Below are 20,785 nucleotides of genomic sequence, written 5' to 3'. Positions count from 1 at the left end.
AGGCTGACACTTCCCTGCATAGTAGCATATCTTTGGAAAAGTGTTTGAGTAAAGGGGCTTAGATACTAAATGACTAGTTAAACAAAGGGACTAGGGAATGTCCATTGTTCAATCCCCTCTCTTTTGAATGCTTGCAACTAATCAGTTGCACTTCCATTGTACTTGTATATTTTTCTTTGCCTTGGAGTGCTTCCACAACACCCCGCTTTTGGAATGGAGAAACCATTGTGTCCCCTTTTTAAAGAATCTATACTAGGGACAAGGAGGAAAGTCTGGCATTTGCTTTAAGCTTTAAGTTGTTATTGGCAGGAGACCGCACAGAAAGTGCCAGTGCTTCATCTTGTCCGTGAAATCAGAAAACTCCTCATTCCCTTGCTGGTTCTCATCGCGTCACTTCAGGGCCAGTGCCTGGAAATTCACAGTCACTTATTTCCAGGTAGCGCCAGTTGCATACAAAGTGCAGTCATTTTTCAGTACGCCTTGATATTGTTAGAACTGTTAATGTCTACTTTCCAGAGAGGAAAATGCTATTATAGAATTTACAGAATTCTGTCCATTAAAAAATTGTAAAATTGTTCAGAAAAAAAAGAAAGATGTGTAATCTGTGCTCCTAAACACTAAAATAGGTGCAATAATGGATGGAAAGGGTTGGGGGAGTTCACAAGTGCCAGAAAATTCTGGTATTTTATTTTAAGGATAGACACGTTCGGCTAGAATTCTGATTGAATAGGAACATTAATTAATGTTTTTATGATTATAAAGGCGTTTGAGCTTTCAGTGCACCTGTCTCTGCTTTACCAATGGTGGTTCCACAGCTGGATGCAATACTGGGGTACTGGTTCCACAATATGGCCATACTATATTAAGCCTGCCAAACTTACTGGTGCCTGGACACAGGGCCGCCATTAGAAATCACGGGGCCCCGTACAACAAAATTTTTGGGGCCCCCTGGGCCCCGCCCACACTGACGACCAAGCTCCGCCCCATATCCCGCCCACATCGCAGTTAAAAGACCACACAGACATCAGCGCTAAAAAAGTAACCCCCCCCCCACACAAGTTGTAAAAAGCTATTGATGGTCAGGGCCCCCTTATAAAAAAATTGGGGCCCCAAAAAAAAAAAAATTAAAATTTTTTTTTTTTTTAAAAACATTGGTGGCAGGGGCCCCCTGTTAAAAAAAACTTGGGGCCCCAACAAAAAAAAATGTAAAAAAAACTAAAAAATAAACAAACATTGGTGGCAGGGGCCCCCTTCTAAGTTAAAAACAAATTGGGGCCCCAAAAAAAATTTGAAAAAAATTAATTTTTTTTTGAAAAAAAAAAAAAACCATTGGTGGCAGGGGCCCCCTTATAAGTTAAAAACAAATTGGGGCCCCAAAAAAAAATTTGAAAAAAAATTAATTTTTTTTTGAAAAAAAAAAAAAACATTGGCGGCAGGGGCCCCCTTATAAGTTAAAAACAAATTGGGGCCCCAAAAAAAAAATTTGGAGAAAAAAAAATTTTTTTGAAAAAAAAAAAATGGTGGCAGGGGCCCCCTTACAAGTTAAAAACAAATTGGGGCCCCAAAAAAATTTAAAAAAAAAATAATTTTTTTTTGAAAAAAAAAAAAAACTGGTTGCAGGGGCCCCCTTACAAGTTAAAAAAATTTGGGGCCACCAAAAAGAAAATTAATTTTTTTTTAAAAAAAAAACCCAAAAAAAAACAATGGTGGCAAGGGGCCCCTTACGAGTTAAAAAAAAAATTGGGGCCCCAAAAACAAAAGTTTTAAAAAAAAGATTGGTGGCAGGGGCCTATAGAATATTAAAATAATACATTGGTGGCCAGGGGATTAAAAAAAAAAAAACACAAACTGGTGTTCAGTAGAATTGAACTCATGGCTTCAGTACTTCAACTTCGCCTCCTTTCGTGACTTCGGGTCTTTTCACCGCTTCAGGACTTCGGCTTCGGCTGTTTTCGTGACTTCGGGTCTTTGCGCTGCTTCAGGACTTCGGCTTCGGCTGTTTTCGTGACTTCGGGTCTTTTCGGCGCTTCGTGACTTCGGGACTTCGGCTTTTTCCGTGACTTCGGGTCTTTTCGTCGCATCGGCTTCGGCACTTCCGCATTCGGCACTGAAGAGGCAAGACGTACGGCTCGGGCGCTCGTAAGGGGGGCCCGGATCTTCAAAAAAATGCAGCGCTGCCGGGCCCCCCTTCATGCCCGGGCCCGGTACGCTTGTCCCCCCTGTCCCCCCCTGATGGCGGCCCTGCCTGGACACAAAGAAAAACAAAGGGCAATAATAATGGAAATATTTCTCATTGTCTACACAAATATACACCTACAGTTATATACAGGTGTAAAATTACTGCTGCATTCTTGACAGATTATCTTCCATATAGGGAAATCTTTATAAGAGTAGGATTGGTCTCCCAAATACATTGCCCCAAAGAACTACCTGTAATCAGTGGCAATGTTGTAATGTAGAGGGAACTTTATAGATAACACTGCTATTCTGTGTTCCTTTTACAAGTGAATAATAGAGTTGGTCAATGGCATTCTAGTTGCATAAGAGAGTGTAACAGCATATGATTCAAATCTGGACATTTTTAGCTGGCACATTGTTATAGAGCCACTGCCTTTGTTGCTTAGAATAATCCCTTAGATCGGCAGCTGGGCCCTTGGGGGAGACAAAAAAGGCACCAAGATCTGGGCAGCTCTGTGCTGGAATTTTTGAGTCTCATACGCTGCCAGGTAACAGACGAGAGCTGCTAAGTTTTTCCTGGCTCAACTCCCTTTACCCAGATGTTAGAAGGTTCCTCCTTAATGTCTGTCGTTTTGGAATGTCCCCATTGCCAGGCCACGTGTGCAGGGTGAATGTGTGTGTGGCAGGAGGAGCTTGGATGTATTCCTTCCACTCTTTGTGCCTTCCTATACAAATATGTTCAGATGTTAAAGGTACACTGGCAAGCTCCACATGCAAGGTTTTTACTGGGCCAGTTGTGGCTGCTGCCCAGAAGCGTCTCGGGCTCATAGACAGAATGACTGCGATGACTACATTAATTGAATAAAAATAAAATGCTGCAATTCTGTGTTTCTGTTCAATCCAGAGGGGCAGAGCACAAAGGGATGCTGACAACTGTAGCCTGAGAAGCTGCTGTAATCTCTGCACTTACTGTATCTACGTATACATTTGCATGCAATGTTGCAGCAGTTACAGTATATGCCCTGATTCATAACTCTTCATCTCTTCTGTTTAAATCTTTTAAAGCTTCAGCATAAATTATGGATGCACCAAAACATTTAGTCCAATCCGGTGTTCAGGTCAAACAAATCCAAACTCTTCAAATCATGTGACTTTTTAGCTGCCATTTATTTCCAAACTGCCACTTATTTCACTGGTGCGTCACTTACTTTATTACTTGCACAAGCAATACTATACCATTACTGTGAAACATTGTGCTTATACATAGGCTGAAGTTCATATATATACAATAGTTATCACAATAATATATTTCCTCTGCAGGTTGGTGGTGGGAGCCCCATTTGATGTCAATGGTCCCCAGAAGACAGGTGATATCTACAAGTGTTCAGTTACAAATGATACTTCAAATGACTGCACCAAACTTGGCATTGGTAGGTGGCACAGAAACATCATGGTGTCTACAGTATATGATGTATACTGTATATTTACATACAGTGTATGATATGATGAACATGTGGCTCCACATTATCTGACATTATGACAACAACAATAATTTCTGTCTATATTTGCATTCATAAAATTCCATGTGCCTTGTAAATTGTGTGCATTATTATTGGTAGTGCAGCAATCTTTGACCCCCTTGCACTCCGAGGATCTAATATAAGGGACATATTTTGGGCTACATGTGACTTATGAAGCCCAGTAAAATTATACATCTTATCATGGATGTCCTTCAGGTGGCACCTGGCAGTAGGAAGAGGAAGAAGTGTTACTGTTTTCCATTTAGAATAACTGATTAGTTAACTACACTAGCTGGAAAATCCAAACCGCTATACAAAAATCCAAACATCACAGTAGGAGGCAGCCTCCGCTCACAACAACACAACACGATAGGTATTGAATGAATAGTAAAGGTTTAGGGAGGCTTAAACACCCCCAAAAGAAACCAACTGCTATACTGTACATTTATAAGTTCTCCAATGGAAAGTCTTCTGTTGGGGTTCTTTAAAATGATGGTGCTTTAGAAATTGTTCATTTTGGTGAAAAAAGAAGAGAGGCTAAGAAGTGGACTAGACAATTTTAGAATGGGGAAACCCCGAACTCAAATGTTGTGGATGTGAATGAGATGATGTTACAAATATATCAAAACAGCAGCAGATGATTGGTGAATGAGCTAAGGAGGATTGTGTATGTAAAGGAATATAGAATTTTCAACCTCTCAAAAACATTTGTGTTATGTTAAATTCAGCAACTGCTTGTGCAGAGAGCTATTCTGAGAGGTACTGGACATTTTTTATTTACTTGCCTCTAGCACCACTGGCATTTTAGAATAGGCACAGTGGGAATACATTTGTGCCATCTTATGAAATCAAAATAAGAAGCAGCTGTGTAAAGGAAATGCAATATTTATATAAAATCATAAGTATGTCTCTTAGGTATCAAGGTTCTGTGCCCTTCAAGCTAAATACAGTATGTGATTGTTTAACATTCAGCCAATTGACCTGGATAAGGGTTGTATAGTAATCTTGTTATATCTTGGATCTTGGGATGGGATTTATGTTTTCCTGGTCTCTGTGGGATTTTCAAATGGCTTATTGTATGGTAACTGGAAGTTTCTTAGGCAGGGTGACTCTTTCCAATGTCTCGGAGAGAAAGGATAACATGCGCCTGGGAATGAGTTTAGTCACAAACCCCAAAGATAATAGTTTTGTGGTAAGTCTTGCGTAAATCCGTTTCCATCGTACTTTGTTCTGTTTACCTTTTTCCATTCTAATACACTCTTGCTATATTTTTCCATTCAGACCTTTAGAACCTCTTTTTGAGCTTCTCATATCACTCTCTACTTCAGCTCACTGCCATACAACACTTGAGCCTCTAACTAAGGCATGCAATGCTGCAGCTTCCCCATAGTTTTCCTCTTGGTCTGGGCTTTCCGTGTTTCAGTATCTTGGCCACAAAAAGCTTTATCTGTAATTTCAATGTTTTCTTTAATAGGCCTGCAGTCCTCTCTGGTCCCATGAGTGCGGAAGCTCTTATTATACCACGGGGATGTGCTCCAGAGTCAATGCCAACTTCCGTTTCTCCAGGATTGTTGCTCCTGCCCTACAGAGTAAGAAACGGGAGGTCTAAGCTCCTTCAGTTTTACTTGCCTCCTGCTCTAAGACATATTGGCATGGGAACTAATGAGCTGGGCTTTGCTTTTAGTAAATGCGATCTTTTAATTTTTTTATTCCTTTAGAGAATAATTATTAATGTCATGTTCTGTATGAGGTGGAAAATGGTTGTGGGGTATCCCTCAGGACAGATTGGTCATATTGACTTATATATTAATGTTTGTCTCCCTCCTCAGGATGCCCCACTTTCATGGACATTGTTATTGTGTTGGACGGATCTAACAGCATCTATCCTTGGGTGGAGGTGCAAAGTTTCCTCATCAGTATACTGCAGAAATTTTACATTGCTCCAGGGCAAATACAGGTAAGTGGATGAAAAAAAAAGCAAAATGGATGTTGTGCATGGTATTTTGTAGCAATTTTGTACCCAGGCTCATTGAAACTTCCCAACAGGTTGGTGTGTTGCAGTATGGAGAGACCGTCGTACATGAATTTTATCTGAACAACTATCGCTCCGTAACAGATGTGGTAGAGGCGGCTAAACTTATTGATCAACGAGGAGGGACAGAAACACGCACTGCGCTGGGGATTGAAAAAGCTGTGTGAGGAGATATGAATATTTGTGTGTGCAGACAGGGAGGGTAAAAGTTTGTGTTTACATTTATATATATTTGTAGAAATATATAGTCTCTATATATACTGTAGTTTATCTCTCTTTATTCTGATATTCTTTAGTGCTGTAGTTTTCTATGCCATGGTAGTATTATATCATATGTTATTATGAATCTTTGCAGCACAGAGGCATTCCAGCATGGAGGCAGAAAGGGAGCCAAAAAAGTCATGATAGTTATTACAGATGGAGAATCACATGACAGCCCCGACCTACAGAGAGTGATAGAGAGCAGCGAAAAAGACAATATAACACGTTATGCAGTAGCGGTGAGTGTTCCTCTAGCCATCTCATCTAAAATAGTCTGATGGAATGGTCTGACCTCTACTTCAGATATTCCCTTTATTAATATGTTCCATCTTTTACAGTATAACAAAGTTATTGATCTTCCATACCTGTCATTACATTTCATTAAAGGAATCAATAATGCCCTGCCTATCAAAACTCTGCAGCAATGTAATCAATTGGGGTTAATTACTTGTGGCCCTAAGCAGAAACAGGGTAATCTCTGGATATGTTGGGGGCCCTAAAATTAATTTGCTGTGGGGCCCAGTTACACCACTGGTAACCATCCACAAAGCACTTCTGCCTGGAAAATGGCTGCACTGTCCACCTTGCACCGCACCAGATAAAAAAAAAAATCCGGCTTAAGTTACACAATGCAGTGTAAGGGGCATAGCCAGCTCTGTCTATACTGCCTGCCATCAAGCTATAGAGGCCTATGTGCCTTCACCATGAATATAGCACTGCCAAACCTGTGGCAACTCTTCATACAAGGAAGCCCATTGTTAGCACTGCCTATGCATTTAATTTCTCTTTATTTTCCACCTCTAAAATCCACACCCAGGTTTTAGGCTACTATAATAGACGAGGGATCAATCCAGAAGCTTTCCTCAATGAGATCAAGTACATTGCTAGTGACCCTGATGACAAGCACTTCTTCAATGTGACAGATGAGGCTGCGTTGAAGGATATTGTGGATGCACTTGGGGAGAGGATATTCAGTCTTGAAGGAGGTAATAGCTCAGGTTTTTCTTTATCAGATATTCCTCTTCTCTTCCTGTGGATGGCAAACTATGCAAAAATATTTCCCTGCATCTGCTACATATTCCAACTGTTTATTCCAGTTTCCTTTACTACACACCTCTATAAAATATTCTAAACATTGTTTGTCACCAGAGGTAGAAACTGCCTCATACCTATAATAATACCTGATAATGGCAGGTATTATATACAGGGCTTCTAATTTAGTAGATCTGATTCATTTACCAGTGGTACAGGTACATCATTTTACTCCGCTAAGAACTCCAGCACTTTCCTCTGAAACCTTGGTACATGAGACAAAGGGGGGAATTCACAAAAGTGCCGGGAACGAAAAAATGTCTTTAAAATGTCGTAGAAAGTGTCGTAGCAACAGCCGACAAATTCACAGAGCATTTTTCCGCCAATTTTCCGACATGTACGACACTTTTGAATTAGTGTCGTTAAAAGTGGGCGTGGTTTTTAGGCTCTCCAAATGAAAATGTCGGTCAAATTGTCTTTTGAAAAGTCTTGGTAAATGTCGTTTGTACGATGAAAAGATATACGACATTTTAGAAAATTGTCGTACTTACGAGACATTCAGAGATGGTAACATCTGCCTTTGTGAATTTGCCGTTAGTACAACATTTTACAGATTTGTCGACCGCCACTTCTGGGTTACTTATTTTACCGACACTTTTGTGAATTCCCCCCAAAATGTCTTCCCTTACTGTATACTTGATACCTCAATAAGTGCAAATGTTAAAAGGGTCCTTCACCTTTAGATTAACTTTTTTAGATTAACATTTAGTATGATGTACAGTTTGCAATTGTTTTTAATTTTTTTGTTATTTGTGTTTTTTTGAGTTATTTAGCTTGTAATGCAGCAGCTCTCCAATTTGCAAGTTTAGCAATCGGGTTGCTATGGTCTAAGTTACCCTATGCATTGATTTGAGTAAAAGACTGGATTATTAATAGGAGAGAATTTGAATGGAAAGATAAGTAAAAAGCATTACAGAGCATTTGCTTTTTAGATTGGGTCAGTGACCCCCATTTGAAAGCTGGAAAGCATCACAAGAAGAAGGCAAATAATCAAAAAACAATAAAATAGAAAAAATGAGGACCAATCGAAAAGTTGGTTGGAATTAGCTATTCTATAACATACTAAAAATAAACCTAAAGGTGAACCACCCCTTTAATGGGCAATCATTGGCTACTTACGCTACACACACCGGCAAACAAACTGGTCCAGGTCCACTGGTTGAATAACAGCCTAAACGAAAGAACCACACAGGAGCATCCAGTTGACATATAGTAATTTTTGGATCCAAACAAATAGACCATCTCTTCATCTCTGGACCTCCATCATATAATGACTGAATACTGTCCCATGATTATTTCATCCTCAACCATCATCTTTTAAATTCCCTGTCGCTCATGTTTTGTTGTTTTGTAGTAATTTTTACTTTTCTATGGTGCGGCTATTTCATATATTATTGTATAAGTCTCATCTAATACTATGTCTCCTCTCACATTAATATCACTAATCCTTCCTTTCCTCTATCTCTAATACTTTGTCTACTTTATAGCTTCTGCATCAGTATTTTTTGGCTGTATGGCTAATTTCAGCTGTTTTTGACCAATCATAAATTAAGAATGCAAATGATTGTTCTAATTTGCAGGTACAAATAAAAATGAGACATCTTTTGGCTTGGAAATGTCCCAGGCAGGCTTTTCGTCACATGTAGTGGAGGTGAGTGTTACAGAGGGTCACAAGACCAGAAACTAAATCACTCAATCATGTAGCACAGTTTATCAGTTACCATATAAACTCTTCTTTTGGTAAATGTCGGCCATTAACTGTGCAATGTAGTTCATTATACTGATATTATTAGGAGGAGATTCAGAATAACAGTATTTGAGATGGGCTAATTGGGGAGAGTGAGTTAAATTCAGAATCCACCCCTTATTCTGCTCCTTCTGGCATGTGTTGGAATTTGCTTGTAGCTCAGGCATCTGACAAATGAAATCTATTTTTATTGCTGCTTCTACAAAGTTGGCACCTTTCTAGGAATTAGACAGAAACTTCTAAATCCTTTTTCACTATCAGGACATTAAACTTCTTTTGAAAAAGTAATTTTTTCCCATCTCATAGCAAGCGGATTCCTTGCTTTTGGAACAAAAATATCATCTGGATACTGTATGGCTTTCCACTGTCTGAACTAGAGAGAAAGGTATTCTGGGTCACAAGTTCCTTTTGAGCATTTGAAGGCACGGCTCTAGTTGGTAGATCCAACTTCCTGTTATACTTTTTCAATGACTTTGGCACTTTTTAACAACAAGTTTCTCTTGTGCTCAGGATGGTATATTGCTTGGTGCAGTTGGCGCTTATGACTGGAATGGAGCTGTCCTGAAAGAGACCAGCTCTGGAAAAGTGATACCTCGTAGAGAATCCTACCTTAAAGAGTTTCCTGATGAACTCAAGAACCATGGAGCTTACCTGGGTGAGAAGATGGCCTTTTATGTAAATAGTATGAGAGTGTGGTAAAAGGAGCATTTGCTGTGGAATTAAATGGCCAGGGAAGAGATGGTAGTCTAGGGTGTTAGGTGTCCTGTAATTGGTGTGCAGTGTGAGGATGCAGCCCTATTACATCTGATCTAGATAAAATTTTCATCTTGTTGTGTGTTGTGACATATGTTATTTTGTACACTTAATTAGATATACTCTCAGACATGAATGCTTATTTTTAAAGCATCAGATTTGCATTACATTCATTGTGCATAGTGAGCTTTCTGCCCTGTAGTGTGGAGGGGGTGCAATCCATCTGATGCACCAGCTGCTTTGATAACTAGGAGGATGCTCAAGCCAGTCAGATCTGAATACGACCCAGATTCTCTGCTGCAAAGGGAAACTTATATAATGTTTGTGTATCTGTTCCATGAATTATTAAGATGATATGGTACATGACTTTCATTTTATATAGTGTTCTTGCCCTCAAGTAGTATTAAGAGTTAATGCCAGGCTTGGAATCCAGCTTTGTCTTGGAACTTTGCTCGGAAAATTGTTGGGGGGAAAATACGTGTTTTATATCCTTTAGATTCAGGATGGATCGTATTTCTTTGGTCCTGTGGAAAGGCAGCCTGGCCCCCTGCCTGGAGCTGCTCACCTCACCACAGACCCTACACTGGAGGTGGGGGAAATTGTGTGGGATCTGAGAGCTGCTTCCTGGTTTGGGCTTCTCTTAACCCATATTCTGTGCTTGTACAGTGATATAATGGAAAGTTGCCAACCAGCAGCTACAGTATGTACTGCAATTATCAGTTTTCCACTTACATAATCCTTTTGTTATTTATTATCCAGGGTCAGACCTAGAGTAGGGAAGAAAAGATATTTGATCTGGGGCCCTATCATCCCAAAGGGGCCCATGTGGTTAAAAGCACGGAAGTACAAAGAACATATTAGAACAATGTAAAAGTACAAAGAACAGCCTCCTGTTGACTGTGCCCATGTAGACTTAATAATGAAAGAATTGGATAACTGTAGAAAATATCATACATGCATAGCACAATCTGTTTCTCTGAAGGACGTGCAAAGTGATCAGTAACATGTATTTTAAAAAATAACTGGAAAAACAATTCAATTTTTTTTAAAAAAGATCATTTGTATTAAAGTTTGGAGGCCATAAGAATGGCTGCACAAGGTTAAGTGGTTATGGGGTCTGCTGCACCTTTTGGTATGGTTTGCCGACTCTGTAGATCTGTGGCACGTCCACCCAAGCCCCATGTTAATGTGGGTGAAACCAGAAAACGTTGGCGAGACTTTTTATCACAGTGGGTGTGGCTTATAATAGTGTGAGGGGCTAATTTTAGCACGCCATCGTATATGCGGCACAAATAGTATTCCTCCACTTTATTCACTCCAATTCAAGCACTGCCCAGTGGAAGCTATCATTATATCTGATTTAGCTTGCCTGGGTGATGAGCAAGTTTAAGTATAGCTATCTAGGTGAGCTTGCTTGGGTGATGACTAAGCTTCAATATAGCTATCTGATTCCACTTGCTCAGGTGATAACCAAGCAATAGTACAGATATCTGATTTTACTTGCTCTGCTGATGACCAAACTACAGTATAGCTATCTAATTTAACTTTTACGTTTTACGTTTATTGACAACCATGCAGAAATGCAGGAACTTATTTGGATGCAAGTACCTTTATTAATTGTTTCAATATGTGATCTCCATTGTGTCCAATTTTAAGCACCCCAACATGTTTCATAAATGCCCCCAGTAGTATTTTTCTGCAGCACATATGAGTATGAAATAAGCATGGGAAATCTCCACACTTCTAATCACCATAAAATAAATTAAGTGGTCCCTGAACTAATAATAAATTGAGGTTAGGTGACTCACTTTCTGGCCAGAGCAAAGCTTACGGCTATGACACACCAAACCTTCTACTGGCAATTAAACTTTGGCTTGCTTTGCATCCACTACAGATGAAAATGTAGTCAGTAGCCAATGGCTCGCCTCAAACCACTAGTATTAATGTGCCTCAAGTGGCTACTCCCTAGGGAGCTACTCAATATTGCCATCTGGTTGCTAGATTCAGTGTCTCTGGCAACTATATTCATTGTGAGGTTGTTTTTTTTGTTTTTTTGTTACTATATTTTATGCGGATCTTTCTATTTAGTACCTGTACATACACACATCAGAGTGAAATTCAGACATGGGGTCATATCACAGTTTATATAACTAAAGGGAAGTTCTGCAAAGAAAAAGTATACGATTATAAATACATGACGATATAAAAGAAGAACTTCATCTGAAAGATCTCTTGCCTTTATCCAAAAGATCTCTTGCCTTCATCTGAAGGATTTCATGCCTTTATCCAATATACTAACAAGTGAATAAAGGTAAATCCACCTCTCAGGTTGAGTTAAATTGTGATATTATTAAACGCATATCCAGATGTTAAACAGTTATGATGAGTTAGTAGCACTGCACTTTCTACCCAGAAATCTCGGAGGGAATTACATTGGAAGTGTTTGAGTGGAAATACTATTGGCCTGCGACTAAATCACAGCACTCTCTCGTCCATGTAGGCTACACAGTCACCTCTGTGATGACATGGCAACTTGTCAGGATATACTTAGCAGGGGCTCCACGATTCAACCATACAGGCAAAGTAATCATCTTCACTATGCATGGAGCAGAGAACCTGACCATACACCAAGCCCTCCCTGGAGATCAGGTACTTGATAGTCACCTCCATTGGTAAATACAAGTGTTTTTCCTGGTATTGTTTTAATGGACAGTAGGGTGATATATTCTTGAAGAAGGACTGATAATAACAAAGGGTTTTTCCCCCCAAATGGTTTTCAAAGCACACATTGCAACACTTCTGTAATATGAAATTCTTTCTTCTTACCAGATTGGATCCTACTTCGGTGGTGAGATGGATTCTGTAGATGTAGATGGTGATGGTGTTACTGACATACTGTTGGTTGGTGCGCCGATGTACTTTATTGATGGATGGGAGAGGGGCCGGGTGTCAGTCTACGTTTTAAGAGAGGTATGTATTAGGAATAAAATCCACAGGATTAAAGTTTGTGTGACTTTTTCCCCATGCTGAAGGTCTGGGGCATGTGCAGCTGGAGTGCACTTTTTCTGTAAATGGGGTTTATTTGTTCTTCATGTTCTATTATTAAAGAGGACCCCAGATCAGTTGTTCTTGGTCCCTGAAGGTCTCTTTTATGGGTTTTTCTTAGATATTGCTTTTGTAGCTTTCTGGCAGCTTGAGATCATCAGATCTAACAGATAAGTTGTCAGGAGGGGGTGAGGAATTTAGCCTAACCCATGCCTACTTTGCATTAAAAACACTCTACGTTTCACTAGTAAGTTCTGAGGTTGTGTTGTATTCCTAGAGACAATTTATTCACAATGGATTCCTGCAAGACTTAGACAGCTCCCAGAATTCACGCTTCGGGTCCTCCATTGCTGCAGTACCAGACCTCAACCAGGACTCTTACAATGATGTAGTTGTTGGGGCACCTCTGGAGGATGACCACAGGGGGGCCATTTATATTTTCCATGGTTTGAGGAAGAACATTGTAAAGAAGTACAAACAGGTAACAACTTTCAGAATGATTCTAAATAAAATGCATCTGAGTTTAATAAATATTTACTATTAAGAGCATAAGATGCGTGATACTCTACTGGTGTATTCTGTAAGTTAGTCATTTGACTTGTGATTTTGTGTGCTATCAGTAACGTTGTTTCCTACACTCCAATCTTCCTTCAGCGTATCTCTGCTGCTGAGTTGGCTCCAGGTCTGGTCTATTTTGGCTGCAATATCCATGGGGAAATGGATATGAATGAAGATGGGCTGGTGGACCTGGCAGTAGGATCCATGGGAAATGCTGTCCTGCTGTGGTATGTTTGTATATTGCAAATGCAGCTGTGCTGAATCAACAGCTTCTATGAAACAAGCGTTCTCCTTCTGTTTTTTATAATCTAACAAACACAATAGTGTGGTGCATTAAAACCGAAAGTTCTGTGGGGCAGGGGCTCACTGTGCCTGAATAGTCAGTGTACAGAGCTGCATATAAATAAAGATATATCAAATAGAGTGCTGGTCCCACAAGTCTCACTTTCTGTATCTATTATCTGAAAACACATGATTCTTCATAAAGCTCCAAAATAGGACAATGCCAATTCCATTAGTGTGCTGATTAAACAAATATAATAATAAGAAAGTACCTTGCACTTGATGATTTATCTACTACAGGTATAGGATTCGTAATCCAGGAAGCTCTTATGTACGAGAAGGTCATCTCCCATAGACTCCGTTTTAATCAAATAATTCACATTTTTTTTAAATGATTTCCCTTTTCTCTGTAATAATAAAACAGTACCTTGTACTTGATCCTATCTAAGATGTAATTAATCCTTATTGGAGGCAATAGACACTTTGGGTTACTAGACTTGGAGCCAAACTTAATAGAGGTTAGCGTTAGCAGTAGACTGCCGATGGTGAGTTACAAACTTGACAACAAATGTATCTTTACAGGACGCGCAGTATTGTGACTATAAATGCAACTATGCACTTTGAACCTCCAAAGATCAACATCTTCAACAAGGATTGTCACAGGAACGGACGGGAAGCCACTTGCATGTCAGCCTTCATATGTTTTTTCCCCATATTTAAAGCTCAGCAGTTCCAAGGACAAAGTGTTGGTATGTACAGCACAAATGTTTGACTTATCACCTCATGTGCAATCTGTCTCTCATTACATTCATTCCTGAATCATTTAGTGGGAGGGGGGGTTTGGGTTAATACTAAAATTGCCCAATTTTGCAGTGATCTTAATAGTGGTTCTAGGATTAATTGTACTTGCCTGTATGGGTAACTGTGGCTAAAGGCTTTGGCAATGGGCATAACAATGTTGGCACCTTGCTCAGTGCATTTTTTAGTCCCCCAAGCTTCAATTTCACATCTTAGGCCCCATATTTTGTTGAGACAAAATAATGTTGCAACATTCTTGAGACATAATGTACATATCGAGCTTTAAGGGGGGGCAGAGGTTTACGTATATGTTTGGTTGATGCAGTGGCGTAACTAGATGTTGCTGGGCCCCACAGCAAATTCATTTTAGGGCACCCAACATATCCAGTTTTTGTCCTGTTTTACCAATATTTGTTCAAATTGCTCATCAATGAGAGCCTCATGGGGCCCCCTGTACCTCCTGGGCCCCCCTGCAGCCGCAGGGTCTGCTTCCTCTGTAGTTACGCCCCTGGGTTGATGCATGTCTATGGGTTTGTTAAGACTATGCTGTGATATCTACTTGGAATAAAAAAAACATTTTTAATATTTTCAGCCATCAAGTACAATGTGACCATAGATGAACGGCGATACATCCCCCGTGCTGTAATTGATGACATTGGAGGAGACAAACATTTTGTGAAAACCATCAGAGCCACCAGTGGGCAGAGCCAGTGCCAGCAGCTCAACTTTCATGTTCTGGTTGGTAGGAAAACTATGGCAATAGCAGAATGTCAAATTGTTAAATGAATACACAACCTCTTGGTAACGGTGTAGGATAATTGTACAGAATGATGATCTGCAACCTGCTACTGGGGGATGACAACCTTTTGTATCTGGAATTCACAGTCCCACCTCAGCTAGTCGCAACTGCAGGCTGCAGATCTCTGATTAATGGTTTTGCTGTGGGTACAGTCGTTTCCTAACACGATCCCCCTTCCACGTGTCTCTGTCCCCTTTTTTATTAGGTAACAAGGGTTCCATCATTCCCTCTCAGCATTAACTGTGTTTTATTCATCTTTAAAGGATACAGCTGACTATGTGAAACCCATAACCTTTAACTTGGAGTACGAGTTGGCATTTTCAGATCAAGGCCCTGTGTTAGAGGAAGACTGGCCAACATCTCTCAAAGTTTCGGTATGTTACAGAAGGCTTCCCTCACCCCATGTTATTTAAACTCAGTGGCATTTTTTTTTTATAACATTAGTTGTTATTGAATCATTTCAAATGGCATGGTACTGTACTGTATATAATCACATTTGCTTCAGAATTAGTGGCATTTTTATCTTTTTGGATAAAAGGTAACAGTTGCAATAATATTGTGCTCTTTTAACATTTTTAGTGCCATACAAAGTAGAATCTACTGTTCTGCAGATTTTATTTTTCTGGTCCAATCTTTGATCTGGTCTGGTTACATAGATAGTAGCGTAGATCAAACATTAGACCATCAGCACGAAAACGGTTAAAATGTATTTTTATGTTATATTTACAAATATTATTAATTGCTATCAAGCTGATTTTGTCTACAGGCAACTACGGGTATAGGATGCATTATCCAGAAACCCATTATACAGAAAGCTCAAAATTACAGGAAGCTTATCTCCCATAGACTCTATTTTAATTAGGGATGCACCGAATCCAGGATTCGGTTCGGGATTCGGCCTTTTTCAGCAGGATTCGGATTCGGCCGAATCCTTCTGCCCGGCCGAACCGAATCCGAATCCTAATTTGCATATGCAAATTAGGGGCAGGGAGGGAAATTGCGTGATTTTTTGTCAGAAAACAAGGAAGTAAAAAATGTTTTCCCCTTCCCACCCCTAATTTGCATATGCAAATTAGGGTTCGGATTCGGTTCGGTATTCGGCCGAATCCTTCGTGAAGGATTCGGGGGTTCGGCCGAATCCAAAAAAGTGGATTCCGTGCATCCCTAATTTTAATAAAATAATTCAAAACATGCTGGTTTTTTTCTCTGTAATAATAATAATAATAATAAAACAGTGTCTTGTACTTGATCCCAACTAAGATAAACAGTAACTAATGTGTATTGGTGAAAAAACAATTCTATTGGGTTTATTTAACACTTAAATAATTTTTAGCAGACTTAAGGTATAAAGGTTCAAATTACAGAAAACCCCAGATCCCTAGCATTCTAGATAACAGGTCCCATTCCTGTACATGGATAGGGTTACTCTAGAATTTCCTGCCTTATGTTTGGCTCTTGTATCCTTCCTCCTTGTTGCTGGTTGAGCACACATAGTCATTGCAGGGGAAATGCACTGTAGTGGGAACGTAGCCCCAGCACACATTTTAGTACTAGTGACTAGTAAGGCTGTATGCTGCATTTCATTATGTTTTCCATTACCTTTATAGACAGTGGACCTGACATCACCTTCAGGGGTGGTCAGCATAAAGCCCTATTGCAGAAATAGTGTAAGACTGCCCCCCCCCGATTATTGACCCATCTCCTAAAGCTAGTACTCAGCGAACAAAAAGTTAAAGGTGTTGTTCACCATTACTGTTACTTTTAGTATGATATTAGTAAATGATATCCTGGAGACCATTTGCAATTGGATTCCATTTTTTATTATTTGTGTTTTTTTCATTATTTAGCTTTTTATTCAGTAGCTCTCCAGTCTGCAATTTCAGCAATCTGGTTGCTAGGGTCCAAATTATCCTAGCAACCATGCCCTGATTAGAATAAGAGACTGGAATTATGATTTGATTAGGAGAGGCCTGAATAGGAAAAGATGAGCAATAAAAAGTAGCATAAACAATACATTGGTAGCTTTAAAGAGAATTTGTTTTTAGATGGGGTCAGTGACCCCCATTTGAAAGCTAGAAAGAGTCAGAAGAAAAAGTCAAATGATTAAAAAACTATAAAAGAACAAAAAATAAAGGCCACTTGCTTAAAATTAGCTATACCAGAATTTAAAATGTCAGTGGGCCTGAAGCTAAACCTATATACCGTACTTGTTTCTTTGGAAAAAAAATACACACAAAAACACTATGCCATATACCAAAAAAAAAAAAAAATAATTTTTGTGTTTCCTTCATAGTATTTCCTTGAAAGATGACAGACTCCTGTTTGGCACTCCTGTTATTCTCAAATATCATTGGCTTTTACATACATACCAGATATTGCAACACAGGCCTCAGACTCCTGAAACCAATTATGTTCATTCCAAAATTCAAGGCAAATGAATTGAATGTGCTCCCTCTTAATAAAACATTGGCAAGTGCTGGCAAACAGTCTGCAGACTAGGGGGTAACCAAGTGACACACAAGGAGCTTGAATTTAGTGCAATATCCCCCCCCCCAGCAAATTAATTTAATCTGTGCAGTTAATAACCCTTTCTATTCCACATGGTGACCCGTTTGTGCACATTTTATTTAGCTTTGCAGTAATTTGACCCTTTATTACCAAGGAACACTGCATTTTCCTTGACAGTCACTCTCTATTCATTTAATACTGTATTTTCAATATCACAATTCAGGTCCCATTCTGGAACGGGTGTAACCAGGACGAGAGATGTGTGCCTGATCTCTACCTCGATGTCAAACATGATATCCCTACAGCACTGTGAGTAGTGTGTATACTCTGATCATCTAATTAGTGATGGGCGAATTTGCGAAATCCGCGAAACGGCGAAAAATTTGCGAAACAGCGCCGGAGTCTAGTTTTTGACGCTGGCGCCCGTTTTTTCGACCATCACTACATCTAATCTATTTGCCCCATTAACACAGTGTCATTCTATGTCATTTTTTTTATCTCCAGCAGCCATGGATCATTGACTTGACTCAAAGATGCATTTTTAGTGCAACAACTACATAGCACATGTTAACTGTGAGTGTGCAGTGTGTACACCTATCTGCAAGTGCAATTAATTTTCTACATTTGTGTGTGTACAGCCCATTGCACCATTGTGTTAGCACACATCATCACTGTTTGTGTATACTATAATCTCATCTTCATTTGAGTTCAGTCTTGTATAAACAGGTGTGGGATCTGTTATCTGGAAACTCATTATCCACAAATCTCTGAATTATGGGAACGTCGTCTCCCACAGATTCAAAGAAACCAGTACCTTGTACCTTGTACTTGAGTACATCTAAAATATAATGAATCCTTATTAGAGGCAAAACAATCCTGATGGGTTTACTCAATGTTTAAATTAAATTTAAGTTCACTTAATGTATGGAGATCCAAATTATTGAAAGATTCCTTATGCAGAAACCCCCCAGGGCCTGAGCATTCTGGTTAATAGGTCCCATATTTGAATTCTTATAGGCACATACTGTTCTTATGTGTCATTGTGCCATGCAATGTTTGTCTGGGTCGTCCACTAGAATGTTATGGGAAATTGTCAGCTCTCAAGATGAAGTACACTTTCCAGCAACTCTGACAGCCTTCAGCTGCCAGTGGGGACACTTGGGGGCACATTTACTATGGGCCGAATATCGAGGGTTAATTAAACCTTGATATTCGACCATCAAAGTTAAATCCTTCGACTTCGAATAAAGAAGTCGAAGGATTTACCACAATTCGTTTGATTGAGCGATCGAAGGAAAAATGATTCGAAGGGTTTTAATCCATCGATCGAACGATTTTCCTTCAATTAGAAATTGCCTAGAAAGCCTATGGGGACCTTCCCCATAGGCTAACATTGGTGCTCGGTAGGTTTTAGGTGGCGAAATAGGTGGTCAAAGTTTTTTTTAAAGAGACAGTACTTCGACTTTCGAATGGTCGAATAGTCGAACGATTTTTAGTTTGAATCGTTTGATTCAAAGTCGTAGTTGAAGGTCGAAGTAGTCAATTCGATGGTCGAAGTAGCCAAAAAAATACTTTGAAATTCGAAGTATTTTTTATTCTAATCCTTCACTCGAGCTTAGTAAATGTGCCCCTAAGAGTTTTAATTCTTCAAGCTCTGGAGAGCCCCAGGGGGCCCCAAACAACCAGCTGTGAAATGTGCCTTAACTTTTATGCTACAGATAGAGTCATTAATGCAGTGTTTTAAATAATGAAAATATAATTCAATGTTGCCCTGCACTGGTAAAACTGGTGTATTAGCTCCAGAAACACTACTATAGTTCATATAAACATATCAGATGAAAAAAAGGCTATATGGCACAGGTTAAATAGTGGATAACAGAAAACAACCGGCAACAAATCTCCTCTTCTTTGGGGCGACAATCTCCCTGAACTGCCTTCCCCTACCTTCCCGCCGGCTATAATAAAAATTTGGCAGCAGGATGGCACTCGCGGCGATTCGTTTTCCTTAGAATGGCTGCCCACATTGCTACACAGCAGCTTATTTATATAAACAATAGTAGTGTTTCTGAAGCAAACACAGCAGTTTTACTAGTGCCGAGCAACACTAAATTATATTTTTATTACCTTAAAACACTTTAATTTTTTTGATGCTACTGTTCCTTTAATCAAAGGTAAATGTTTCCATACGTTTTTCATCCCCACAGTTTTATAAGGAGACATTATCACAGGGCAGAATAACATAAAGCATATGATACGCAGGCTCATACTATCACATTTCTGGCTGTGAGGAGAGCCCATCTGCCAGGTCATTTGATAGATGACAGTCTTTCAAACAGTTGCACATGAAAATAATTTGTAATAGGTTTGAATAAGTCTCTATTTATTATTGAGTGCTTCTTTTGAACTGAAATTCTTATTTTATCTTTCCTTTCAACAATCCACTTCTTCATGCTTGCTGTAATTCACTCTGTTAGAATAAACCAGCACCAGAGTTATTGTAACATCTCTCCTACATCAGTTCTGCTTTTATTATATCAGTGTGCCCCTTTTGTGGGGTGGGTGAGAACACTGGCTTTTTAGACCAGCCCTAGCAATATTTACATTGACCCTGCAAAGAATATGATACACAGGCTTATACTATCACATTTCTGGCTGTTAGAAGAGCCCAGAGAGTTGATAGATGATGGCCTTTGAAGCAGTTGCACATGAAAAGAACATGCAAGATCAATGTAAATATTACTAGGGCTGGTCTAAATGCCAGTGCTCTGACCCCCCAAGTGACACTTGTTAGGCTGAATAGCTTCTGTAGATGCTTGGTACAAAATCAGTATTTTCTCCCTTCATTAATCCAGTGCCTCTAGCAGATGCAGATGGTTTATGGAACACTGAATTATATTCCCAGTGCAGGTATGGGATCCGTTAACTTCTTATACAACAGCTCACTGGTTTGCAATTTCAGCAATCTGGCTGCTAGGGTTCAAATTACCCTAGCAACCATGCATTGACTTGAATAAGAGACTGGAATATGAATAGGAGAGGCCTGAATAGGTAGTTGAGCAATAAAATGTAGCAATAACAATAAATCCGGCTCAGGCTCTGAATTACGGGATGGTCATCTCCCATAGACTTCATTTTAATCAATATATTAACATATATAAAAACATAGTAACATAGTAACATAGTAACATAGTAAGTAAGGTTGAAAAAAGACA

At 39.4% G+C, this 20,785-nt stretch overlaps 1 protein-coding gene across 1 annotated transcript in view; it reads left to right on the top strand.

Annotated features, from left to right (window-relative positions):
• itga11.L (integrin subunit alpha 11 L homeolog) overlaps nt 1-20,785 on the top strand; it is a 57,051-nt gene that overhangs the window by 20,906 nt on the left and 15,360 nt on the right. Inside the window, exons 3-19 of the mRNA XM_018253321.2 lie at nt 3,499-3,608; nt 4,799-4,890; nt 5,173-5,287; nt 5,528-5,655; nt 5,745-5,893; nt 6,086-6,230; nt 6,809-6,977; nt 8,664-8,734; nt 9,341-9,485; nt 12,084-12,232; nt 12,413-12,553; nt 12,906-13,109; nt 13,283-13,413; nt 14,051-14,217; nt 14,859-15,004; nt 15,329-15,439; nt 17,797-17,882. Of these exons, the coding sequence (XP_018108810.2) occupies nt 3,499-3,608; nt 4,799-4,890; nt 5,173-5,287; nt 5,528-5,655; nt 5,745-5,893; nt 6,086-6,230; nt 6,809-6,977; nt 8,664-8,734; nt 9,341-9,485; nt 12,084-12,232; nt 12,413-12,553; nt 12,906-13,109; nt 13,283-13,413; nt 14,051-14,217; nt 14,859-15,004; nt 15,329-15,439; nt 17,797-17,882 (2,259 nt within the window). The remainder of the gene's footprint in view (nt 1-3,498; nt 3,609-4,798; nt 4,891-5,172; nt 5,288-5,527; nt 5,656-5,744; nt 5,894-6,085; nt 6,231-6,808; nt 6,978-8,663; nt 8,735-9,340; nt 9,486-12,083; nt 12,233-12,412; nt 12,554-12,905; nt 13,110-13,282; nt 13,414-14,050; nt 14,218-14,858; nt 15,005-15,328; nt 15,440-17,796; nt 17,883-20,785) is intronic.

The sequence above is a fragment of the Xenopus laevis genome, chromosome 3L (assembly GCF_017654675.1).
Source record: "Xenopus laevis strain J_2021 chromosome 3L, Xenopus_laevis_v10.1, whole genome shotgun sequence".
Taxonomy (NCBI): Eukaryota; Metazoa; Chordata; class Amphibia; order Anura; family Pipidae; genus Xenopus; species Xenopus laevis.
Note: the sequence above shows the minus strand (reverse complement) of the source record. Positions and strands in the feature narration are given on the sequence as shown.